This window comes from Aphanomyces invadans (assembly GCF_000520115.1).
Source record: "Aphanomyces invadans strain NJM9701 unplaced genomic scaffold supercont1.6, whole genome shotgun sequence".
In the NCBI taxonomy this organism is placed as follows: Eukaryota; Oomycota; class Saprolegniomycetes; order Saprolegniales; family Verrucalvaceae; genus Aphanomyces; species Aphanomyces invadans.
The window spans coordinates 279,263-289,606 of NW_008580151.1; the positions used below are offsets into that span (position 1 = coordinate 279,263).

Genomic DNA, 10,344 nt, shown 5'->3' on the forward strand with positions numbered 1-10,344 from the left:
TTGCAATGACGTCGGCCAACGTGGCCTTGCCCTCCAAGTACAATCGAACGTCCTTATTTAGACAACTCACAATGCACCACGCGCGCTGGTCCGCTGGCATTTCAACGTTGTGCATGCGGTACAGCTCGTCCAAGTACTGCAGGACGTACACGCGGTTGTACGTGCACCCGTAGTAAAACGGCGTCTTGAGCTCGGCGTCGACTTGGTCGAACCGGTGGCCGTCGACTTCGATCAGGCGCTTGAGGGTGCCCAAGTCCCCTTGCTTGGCAGCGTACCAGATCGAGATGGGCGTCGCGTCAGTCATGGCAGGGTATTGCTACCTTGGCAAGTGGCCGAATGGGCTCTTCACCGTCCTCGACCAGAGCTGGCACTTCGCACCAACACGCACATTCCAAGAAAATTCCATTGTGTACGACTCAATGCGTGGAATGTCAAACACGTCGTTGTCGTGTACCCCGTTGTATTTCATCCAACTATGAGTACACCACAACAACGAATATCTCACAATGTTCACTAGGTAGTTGCTGTATGGCCAGAGAGATTTGTCGGAGCGCCGCTGTGGGGGTGTGCGAGGGCCATGAGACCCGATGGGCTTGATCCATACCCTAAGGGATTCGCTAGTGCTGCAGCAGCATTGCGTGGATGGCCGAGGTGTATTCCGCTAACATGACGAGGAAGCATTTTCTCACGCCTTGTAACAAGAGGACTCGGTGAACTCGACCACATGCAAGCATGCTGTAGACTAGATGACGCTTGGGGATCATGGATACCCTCGCTTTGTCATGTCCACGTTGGGCCAGCAGCGCTTCCAGGACACGTGCTTCAAGCGATCTCAACACATGCGATGGTGGTGGCAAGGTCGGCGATTATAAAAAACAATGCCATATAGTAATGTCATTAAAACGTCAAAGAAAAGAACACTTAATTTAAAACTCGAAGCGAATGTGCGGTGGTTACGATGTGATTGGCCAATCGAAATGGCGATCTGCGGTTTGATTGGCCAAGTTGCCGGGCGAGCCTACCCAAGCATTAAATACGAACTCGCCCGGCGTGACCGACCATGGCGACCGAAGGCATGCATGACGTGAACTGGCACAAGATCTTCCCGAAGCGGATCCCCGTGATCCTTCGGGATTTGGCGCCGCTAAATGCGTTCAACCCGACAAACTTGTGGCCGGAAGAGGCGGCTCCCGCGGCGGCGTCGCCGGACGCGGACAAGGGCAAAAAGGAAAAAAAAGACAAGAAGGCACCGGTGCTCAAGAAGGCCGACTTGATCCGCCTGCAGCTCGCAAAGGACCTCGAAGAGAAAAAGAGCAAGCAGGACGAGGAAAAACTCAGCAACGCCAAGTATGTCAACCTCATGGACATGAAAATGGCCACTGCGGCTGGCCGCATGAAGCAGCTGTACGAGATCAAGAAGGAATTCCTCGCCAAGAAGAACTACATTGACGCCGTTGACACGTTATGGGAAATCCAGCACATGACGTCCAAGGCCAACGCGCCCCCGTCCGAAGACGAAGTCGTCGTCCACAAAAAGTACAAAAAGTACGCCAAGAAAGCTATCGACTACCTCAAGGATACGCCGCTCATTCCGTTCCAGCTCACGGAAATGAGCGATCGGCTGCCACCCCTCAACTTGCACCACATGAACAAGTTCATCCTGGATACATGGCAGAAGGAAGTCTTGACCCACATCGACCAAAAGCACTCGGTCGTCGTGTGCGCGCCGACGAGTTCCGGGAAAACGGTAGGTTGCCCTTGGTTGGATGGGCAACCCTAAGCGAATCGCTTTGATGCGTCTAGGTCCTGTCGTCGTACGTGTCGGTGATCGGGGGGAAGGTGCTCTTCATTGCGCCGACGGAGCCTCTGGTGTGGCAAGTGGCGGCGCTCTTTCAAGCGATGGTTAAGGGGACAGTCGCGTTGGTGACCAAGGGCACGGTGTTCCTTCCCGAAGGCTTCCGCATTTGCGTCGGTACCCCCGCCGCGGTCGAATCGGCGCTTCTCGACATTGGGTATGTGTCTACGGTCGGGTCGTGGCTGGTTTTCCTTGTGTGGGGCACGTCTCTGAAGCCACGTCGTCCTTTGATATGTGTTTTTCACCTTGAGATTCTGCGATGTGCGGGCGACATGTCGGCACGTTTGTCGGCCCTGCGACGTTCAGCGACTTCCCATCGTGTGGGGTGCTGCTGTCGTCCCATGCGGTTGTGCGTATATGCCCGCGCCATGTTGTGTGCAGTTTTCTCGACCATGGTGAATTTTACATTCACGCTCCGTGACATGGCTAGGTACGACTTTCAGTACTGCGTGTTTGACGAAGTACACGACTTGAACGGCGCCGAGGGGGACGCGCTGGAGCGCATCGTGAAATCGATGTCGTGTCCGTTTTTGGCTCTGTCGGCGACGATCGGCAACGCGACGAAAGTGGCCGAGTGGTGGCGCGAATTCCACCCGAACCCGATCCACTTGCTCGAGTACCGCGGCCGCTTCATCAACTTGCAACGCCTTGTGTTCCAAAAGTCCAAGGTTGTCGAACTGCATCCGTGTGCCGCGGTCACGCTCGAGTACTTGGTCGAACAAGGGTTTGCCGCCGGCGACTTGGCCTTCACACCGCGCGACACGTATGCGCTGTGGAACGCCATGTGGAAAGTCTATCCACACGAGCTGATCGAAGACATTGCGCCGGAGAAGTACTTCAACTCGCTCGTCCAGCCATCAGCGGCAGGTGGTGCGGTCGCTTCAGAGAAAAAAAGCAAGAAGAAGTCGGATGACAAGAAATCGAGCTCCAAAAAGTCGAGCAGCAAAAAGTCCAAGGACGGCGACGACGACGACGACAATTTGGACTTTTTGAACCCGATGTGCCACCGCATCACGCTCCTCGAGTCCAAGCAGTACGAAGAAGTGGTGAAGGCTCGTCTCCAGTCACTGGCGGCCAAGTTCCCCGCCGAAACCCAAACATTGCTCAAGGGGTTCAGTCTGTCGAACCTAGAGTCGACCGAATTGAACGTGACAGCGCTCATTTTCGACCTCGTTGCCAAACAGTTGATCCCGGCGATTTGCTTTCAACTGGATTCGGTGCGATGCCGTCAACTGTTTGACGAACTCCTCGCAGGGATCGAAGCCGCACAGGACGCCAAGTACCCTGGCTACCGCCTCAAGGTCGAAGAAGAGTACGCCGAGTGGGAGCGCCAGCAAGAAGCCGCCAAGAAGGCGAAGGCGAAGAGCAAGGCGTTGCAAGAAGACCAAGAACGGTATGAACATTGAGAGCATACGGACGTGCACGATGACGACGTGTGTTGTGATTGCTTGCAGGGAAGCGCAGGAATTCCAAGAGTCGAACGCTCCCGACATCTATGCCCCGCACCCCGAGTTTGTCCTCACGCCCCCCGGATTCCGTCTCTCTGCAGCTGAATTTCGCGAAATCAAGTGGCAATTGCGCCGCGAACTGTCGGAAAGCTCTGACGACGGCCACCCGTTGGTACGTTTGCCTTGAGGTTTTTGTGGGATGCATCGCGTGGGTGGACGAGTATGTTGCGCGGCTGGGACCTGTTGCCACCATGACGCATAGCGTGTGATGCCGTGTTTCATTTTCTGGGTGTAGGTACGATCGCTGCGCCGAGGGATTGCCATCTACAACGAAAACTTGCCGGCCGCGTACCTCCGCATCGTGCAATCGCTGGCCCAAGCCGGTCGTTTGGCCGTTGTGTTTTCGGACGAAGCGCTCGCGTACGGTGTGAACATGCCGTTCCGCACGTGTTGTTTCTGCGAAGATGCACCTGCGTTGAGCTCGCTCATGGTGCAGCAAATGGCCGGGCGTGCCGGGCGTCGTGGGCTCGATCGCCAGGGGAACATTGTGTTTAGCGGCATCGAATGGGGCCGCATGCAAGAACTCATGCGCGGGCTCTTGCCCAATGTTGACGGCAACACACACAACCTGTACCCGACGTTGTGTCTTCAGTCGTTCTTGGCGCCAAACGTCGTCACGTCAGAGCTGGTCGAGCGTATGGCTGGTCATTCGCTGCCTCATTTCATGCGCGGCGACCGCGTCACGGGCTACTTGGACCAAAGCCGCAAGTTTATGACTGCCGTTGGCTTGCTGTCGCCCACAGGTAAGTGCATGTGAAGCGTTGACAGTGCCATGCACGACGGTGGTTGGCATGCGATCGCTGCGTGTGCAACGAGCGAATGGCGAGTTGACGTGGCTGGTGTTAGGACAACTTAACGTGGACACGTCGATCGCGCGATTGATTTGGGAATGCCGCAAGGACGTGGCCGAGTCGATTGGGATTTTTCATTTGCTTGAACTCATGCTGACCGAATTTGGCCGCGTCCCGGGGGACAACATCGGCCACCAACTTGCACTCTTCAACATGCTCCTCCGCGTCGTTGGTCGCGAGCCGTACCATTCTGAGTACGCGCATGCATCGGCGTTGACGGTGGTCTCGGGGCAAGAGGCGGTCTGGGACAAGGTGACAGTGATCCTACAGTCGCTCCACGACAAGGTGGCTGCTTTGGACTGCCCGGATTTGGTACTTCCCGTGGCACTGGACGCCCCGCTCGACGGCTACGTGTGGAGCACGTTGGTGGAGAACGTGATTCCGTCGGGGCTCAAGACGGCCCAGTTGAATGCGATCAAGAAGCGTCTCTGGCACGTCGGCGACAAGCTCCGATTGATGCACAACTTGCTCATGTACAGCGGCCGGTACGGCGTGCTGGAGGAAATCGTGCGCAAATGCTTCCGACGCATCAAGTGGATCTTGATCGACTCGGAAGTGTAATCGGCGCAGCGAGTGACGAGCCCACGCGAAAGCGAACCAGTAACGGATGCAACACATAGAACTGCGTATACATGGCTTCGACGGGCGCAGGCTCCATCTCGCCACAGGGCTAACTTTGACGATAGCTGGGCCAACCTTCCCTGTAGGCGCCTAATGCGCGCTGTACGTTGAGCTGCACCAGTGACCGTCTATTGCATTAGGATTGTTGGAACGTTGCATCACTTGTCCATCACGTTGGGTGTTCGACCAGCCCTGTGTCGGATCGTTGAAACTATATCCAACGCTCCTGCATGCGGACCAAGCGCAGGCCGGTCGCACGTGCGCGTTGGCGCATGCACAAGCTTGAGAAGGACAGCACAGGCACACTGCATCGCGGGGTAAAGCCCGCGCGCAACGGCTGCGGCCGACACTTGCGCGATGGGTGCATCCAGAATGATAGTCTTTAATGTGAAGAATGGACTTTTATGAATTCAGCCAATCAAATCGCCTTCATGTCAAAATTAGTCCAATCCAGGCAGTCTACGCAAAATGTTTTTAGCCAATCAGAGACTATATTCGATGGTTTTTCCGTTTCATGCCAAACACACAACAACAGACCAAGTGGCAAGATGGAAACGCCGCTGTCGCCGTCACCACAGCCATTGACGCTTCAACTGGACCCTATCTCTGTGGAAGACATCCCTGTCGATGAAGAGTTCGACCATGTCGAGGAAACTCTTCTGTCCCCGACGTCAAAGCAACGATATCGATCCGGCGCCCTTCGGCATCGCTGTGGGTTCGGCTTTATCAAAGGAGCGACGGTGCGCACAAAATACTTTCGGCTACGCGACCATGGACTCCTCGGGTACTTTACCCAAGACGATCACACAGCGTCGTTAGAGATCATGTTCACGCTCTTCACGACGATTGAGACGCTGCCGCCGCCGTCCAACACGTTCGTCCTTCGGTCGGTAGATATTGTCCAGACTGCGACGTGGCTTAAGGTGGAGGACCCCGTCACTTTCAAAGCCAACTCTAGCGACGAAATGGACCAATGGGTTGCGGACATTCGTACTAAGCTCGACATGATGAAGCGCAAGGAGGACGCCAAGTCGTATCGCAAGCGATCGATGATTCCCGTGCACAATGCTGGTGAGCTCGTGGATCTCCCTCCATCTATCACTGCACCAGTCTAATTGCAATGGTAGATGATCTGGTCTTTAGCGTATCGGACGACCCGCCATACTACCGCACGTTCGCCAACAAGTTTCTCCTGCTCAACGAGATTGGGGAAGGATCGTTTTCGATTGTCCGCAAGGCCGTAAACCGACTGACTGCCGAAATGTGTGCCGTCAAGTGTTCCAAGCACACACCCGCGTTGCTCGAAGAAGTCGCCATCTTGAAACAGGTGCGACGTTGCCATGTACCCAACGACTGGAGCTCTCACAACAGTACTCGCAGCTGCACCACCCCAACATAGTCAACCTCCACGGCGTGTACAAACTCGACGACTTGTTTTACATCGTGATGGACTACATGGCGGACGGAGACTTGTGCGACAAGCTGATTCAAATCCAACGATTTCCAGAGGACCAGGTCAAGCACATCATCACGATGGTGGCCCGGGGAATTGAATATATTCACAGTCTCAACATCGTACACCGGTACGGTCCCAACAGCAATTGGATTTTCCCTGTGATGCCTTGGACTTTGCGCCCCATGACGCATGCAATAGCGACATCAAGCCCGAGAACATTCTGCTCCACAAATCGTCGATCAAACTAGCCGATTTTGGACTAGCCAAACGCATCACCGACGCCTCTGGGCAGTTCCAAACAGGCTGCGGCACCCCTGAATACGCCGCGCCCGAGCTGCTCTACGGCTGGCCCTATGGTACGCGATCCACCCTCGTGTGCGCGAGACTTACGTGCATCTCACAGGCACCAAGTCGGATCTATTCAGCCTCGGCGTTGTCATGTATGTGTTGCTGTTTGGCAGTTTTCCGTTCACAGTGGCATCGGCGGCGGCACTCCAGCGGTTGGATCGGTTCTCGGAAGGCAAAGATATTCGAGACATGAGCTGTCTGCATCCGTCCAACCCGATATGGAGCACCGTGTCGGCGCAAGCGCAAGAAGTGCTGCGCGGACTCTTGGCCGTCGATCCGTCCGACCGGATGTGCGCCTCAGACGTGCTGCACCACCCGTGGGTACGAACGCCACACGTCCCCTTGTCGGTCCATTTCACGTGCACTGTCGTGCGTAGCTCACTCAACGTGACACGTTGCCAGCGACAGAGCCAACGCTGGCAGACGACGACAGCATTCGAATTCACAACTGCGTCGAGACGGGCTTTGTCGAGCTCATGTCACGTGGGTTTGAAGTGCTCAAACACAACCAGAACGGCAAGTCTAGCCACGCACATCGCACAACCCTTCGATACGACGTGGCGACCCACAGCATATCGTGGACGCCCGCGTCGACGTTGCATCAGCACCCGAAAAAACACTTTCACGCCACGGTTCATCCGCGGACCATCTTCCTCCGGGACGTTGTGAATATTGCGGCGGGGTGCGAAACGTCGCGTGCGTTTTTGAAAATGAAGCACCCAACGATTAAGGACGACCACTGCTTCTCGCTTGTGACAGACGGTCGGACGTTGGACCTTGAGACGGAGACCAAGTGGCAGCAGCAGTACATGGTCGAAGGCTTCGCGCGACTCGTCCAGATGGCCAAGGCAACGCACAGTGCCGCCGCGCCGGTCGTCGTGGTTTCGAGGGGCAGCGATATCGCCAACCCCCTGACGTCGTGATCGACAAGAGCTGTGTTGCGGAGGCCACGTCGTACGAATAAATAAGGTTTCCTATGATGTGAAGCTGTTGGTAAAGAGGCCCATGCCTGCGCGGTCGAGCTTTTCTTTTGTATCGACGATCCTAAGCACCATCGAGAATGAAGAGATGGAGCGTGAAGCTGACGTACTCGGCGGATTGCCAGACCGAGAGCACGCCCAGCAGCGTCTGCAAATAGTCTCGAAACTCGACAATGTTTTGGTGGCAAAACATGACTTCGTGGAGTAAATTTCGGCATTGCACGTCAACGTCATCCTTGCGGACTCCGCCGGGGTATCGCTTGATGAGTTCCAGCGCGTACAAAAGGACAAACACGCCACAATCGCACGAATTGGTTTGCCGTGGAACCTGCGCCGAAAATGTCGAAACCAAGCGATTTGAGGAGCGACGGACCTCGGGTTCCACGAGCGTCGCCAGCGTCACGTCAAACGTGATGCCGTGGTCACTGTACCGCGAGTAAAATTCGTTTTCCAAGTACGTTTGCAACGACGCGATGATCTTGACCTTGTTGTGGCATTGCAGCGAGTCGAAGAAGAGAATACACGGCGCATCGCTGCCACCATGCTAAACATGGACCGTCAACACGCTAGACGAACAACGTTGCGTGCGCCGTGCAGATTGGCGACCACGGCAGAGCCTTGTTCACACGAACGAGACAAAAGACCACCAAGACGTACTTCAACGAGGGCAGGTTGAGCGAGGTATCCAGGGTTGCAAATGACGGCCAAGCTCCAGTGGCAACTAGTCGGTCGCAGTGAGACTAGTCACGTGCGGTGCACAAAACCGCCACCACGCTTGCGTCCCAATTCACGTACTTGTCGTTGATCGGGACAAAGAGAAAGCGCTGCGTAAAGATCGAAATGTGTTTAGTCCACCGCCGAATCTTGTCAAATGGGTTGACTGCCGCCATGCTGGTCGTCAGCACCTTGTCGGCTTCTTGGTGTTGGGATTCCTGCTTTTGCTGCTGCACGAGCGTCGTGTAGAAGTGCGTGCTGAAAAAATACATGAGGTCCTGTTGCCACGCGTCCAACTGCTGGTAGCAGTACCTACAACGCACGGCCGATGATAGCCTCGTCCACACATCTCGCCACAGGCAACACAGTCATCAGAGAGCGCAGCAATTCATGCGAATACACGCTATAGGCGTCCAAGTCACAAACCTCCACACCATCGACGCCATGCATTTTCACACTCTCACGAACAATGCGCCGCCCAAACACCACGGCGAAAGATCGCGAAACCAACCACGCACTTGCATCATCAGACACACCATTGCAAGGTTTAGCGAAGTCAGTAACCACAACAGCCCATGGAGTTGTGTTGACTGGAGAGGGGGTGCCGTACTTGAAGAAGAAGTCGATGAGGTTGTCGTTAAGAAATTCGCCTTCCTCGAGACGACCGAGGTCGCCTTCGGTCAGCGTGATGCGATTCTTAGCTTGCTTCATGGGATAATGGACAACTACGCGGTCTTTGGCCTCCTGCCGCGCCGCTTTTTCTTCGTCTGTGTAGCGCTGCTTTCGAGGCGGGGAGTCCACAACGACTGCTGTGCGGTCGTCGTTGGTCGGAGCCAACGATGCGTTGTCTGTCTGGGTCGGGACAGCCGTCGACTCGTGCAGTTTAGCCCGAGACGATGCAAACGTCGTGCCTGTGATGGCAGGCCCGTCAAACAAGGCAGACAGTCCCGCCAGCTTGCGCTTTTCGGCACGGCGCGTTGTCATGGCATGGAAAGCATTCTCGTCGACGTAGTCGAAATCTGATAGTTCAAGCATGAAAACAGAGCGATCGAAGTACAAGCGTACACTTGGTTGCTTTCTTGAATCGACGGTTGGCAATGCGCAGGTACTTTTCCGACACGTCAAACGGCAGCAACGTGTTGGGCAGCTGTGCGAAATGGATGGCCAGGAGACTTTGCATCTTGGCCAGCTCGACGTCATCGTCGAATGCAAACGCACATTCGGGGACAGGCGGTGGGCCGTCTGCGCCGGAGACCTGCAACCTCACAACGTTCGAGCTCTTGTTCAACGTAAATACGACCAACTTGAGTGTTTCAGCCTCGCCGTATCTATCATCAACATCAGCGCCATTGGGATGAACCAAACGTCATGGGTTGACCAGGCAAACCACTCGTACCCGATCGCTTTAATCTCGTTAAAAGGAAGGTACAGCCGCTTGATGTCGTCGTTGGCCTTGCAGTACTTGCTGATGGTGGCCACGGGGTTCTTGGCCAAGAATTGAATCTCAAGTTCACCACGGACGTGGTGAAAGAACAGCTTAGTCGCACCCACATATCGTTCGCAGAGCATGGTATGCGTGCACGCGACCGTTCCTGCTCCAGCCGCGGTCGTAGAGCTTGGTCTTTTCGGCTCGCTTGCCGGCAACAGCACCGCGGCGAATCCTGAGCTGACATGTTCTAGACTAGCACTTGCAATGGAGTGTCGAGCTGGTGGTTTGAATCGTGACTGGTGTCTGTCAAAGTCACTCGAACTGGTAGAGGCTTGTTTTGTCTCCCCCGCGGCGGGCCGTTCGACCACCTGGACGTCGTCGTCTTCGTCGGAGTGCACGATCTCCTCCACGTAGGGAGCACCTTTCTCCTTCGCCAAGACTTCGCCTCGTATGCGGTAGAACGCATCTGCCGCGGCTTCACGAACACCGCGCAACAGATTCGCCATGGTGTCGTTGAATATGGGCACTGTGGTCGGTGGCGGAGCCCTGTGGAATTGAGTGTTTACCACCAATCAAATGTAT

The 10,344-nt window shown here is 55.4% G+C and overlaps 4 protein-coding genes across 5 annotated transcripts in view; 2 read left to right on the forward strand and 2 right to left on the reverse strand.

Annotated features, from left to right (window-relative positions):
• The window catches only part of H310_03841 (hypothetical protein), a 3,115-nt gene extending 2,656 nt beyond the window's left edge, over positions 1-459 (reverse strand). The window contains exon 1 of the mRNA XM_008867895.1: positions 26-459. Coding sequence (XP_008866117.1) covers positions 26-304 — 279 coding nt within the window. The 5' untranslated portion in view covers positions 305-459. The remainder of the gene's footprint in view (positions 1-25) is intronic.
• A 564-nt stretch (positions 460-1,023) lies between these two features.
• H310_03842 lies at positions 1,024-5,199 on the forward strand. 2 transcript variants are annotated; one of them, XM_008867897.1, is made up of 6 exons: positions 1,024-1,747; positions 1,804-2,012; positions 2,286-3,248; positions 3,310-3,475; positions 3,599-4,106; positions 4,210-5,199. In XM_008867897.1, exons 1-6 carry the CDS (start codon positions 1,061-1,063, stop codon positions 4,773-4,775), a joined length of 3,099 nt encoding a protein of 1,032 aa, XP_008866119.1. In that variant the 5' UTR covers positions 1,024-1,060; the 3' UTR covers positions 4,776-5,199. The 2 variants fall into 2 exon arrangements, with proteins under 2 accessions (XP_008866119.1, XP_008866118.1); XM_008867896.1 differs by having other exon boundaries at positions 3,599-4,210.
• Positions 5,200-5,369: 170 nt separating this feature from the next.
• H310_03843 (CAMK protein kinase) lies at positions 5,370-7,823 on the forward strand. The gene is made up of 6 exons (XM_008867898.1): positions 5,370-5,906; positions 5,963-6,162; positions 6,216-6,418; positions 6,490-6,647; positions 6,695-6,960; positions 7,017-7,823. The coding sequence occupies exons 1-6, from the start codon at positions 5,384-5,386 to the stop codon at positions 7,560-7,562; spliced, it is 1,896 nt and encodes a 631-aa protein (XP_008866120.1). The 5' UTR covers positions 5,370-5,383; the 3' UTR covers positions 7,563-7,823.
• On the reverse strand, positions 7,318-10,277 carry H310_03844 (hypothetical protein). Its single transcript, XM_008867899.1, has 8 exons — positions 9,730-10,277; positions 9,399-9,661; positions 8,944-9,352; positions 8,415-8,645; positions 8,277-8,340; positions 7,993-8,163; positions 7,730-7,947; positions 7,318-7,683 (listed from the first exon to the last, which is right to left on the reverse strand). Exons 1-8 carry the CDS (start codon positions 10,266-10,268, stop codon positions 7,614-7,616), a joined length of 1,965 nt encoding a protein of 654 aa, XP_008866121.1. The 5' UTR covers positions 10,269-10,277; the 3' UTR covers positions 7,318-7,613.
• Positions 10,278-10,344: the final 67 nt, after the last annotated feature.

Coding starts and splice junctions, on each gene's coding strand:
- H310_03842 (XM_008867897.1), top strand. CDS start 1,061: ATGGCGACCGAAGGCATGCATGACGTGAACTGGCACAAGATCTTCCCG. Junction 3,476..3,598: donor CTGACGACGGCCACCCGTTG/GTACGTTTGCCT, acceptor TTCTGGGTGTAG/GTACGATCGCTGCGCCGAGG. Junction 4,107..4,209: donor TGGCTTGCTGTCGCCCACAG/GTAAGTGCATGT, acceptor GGCTGGTGTTAG/GACAACTTAACGTGGACACG.
- H310_03844 (XM_008867899.1), bottom strand. CDS start 10,268: ATGGCGAATCTGTTGCGCGGTGTTCGTGAAGCCGCGGCAGATGCGTTC. Junction 8,341..8,414: donor TTTGTCCCGATCAACGACAA/GTACGTGAATTG, acceptor GCGACCGACTAG/TTGCCACTGGAGCTTGGCCG. Junction 7,684..7,729: donor TCGGTCTGGCAATCCGCCGA/GTACGTCAGCTT, acceptor GATGGTGCTTAG/GATCGTCGATACAAAAGAAA.
- H310_03843 (XM_008867898.1), top strand. CDS start 5,384: ATGGAAACGCCGCTGTCGCCGTCACCACAGCCATTGACGCTTCAACTG. Junction 5,907..5,962: donor GATTCCCGTGCACAATGCTG/GTGAGCTCGTGG, acceptor TTGCAATGGTAG/ATGATCTGGTCTTTAGCGTA. Junction 6,163..6,215: donor AAGTCGCCATCTTGAAACAG/GTGCGACGTTGC, acceptor CAGTACTCGCAG/CTGCACCACCCCAACATAGT.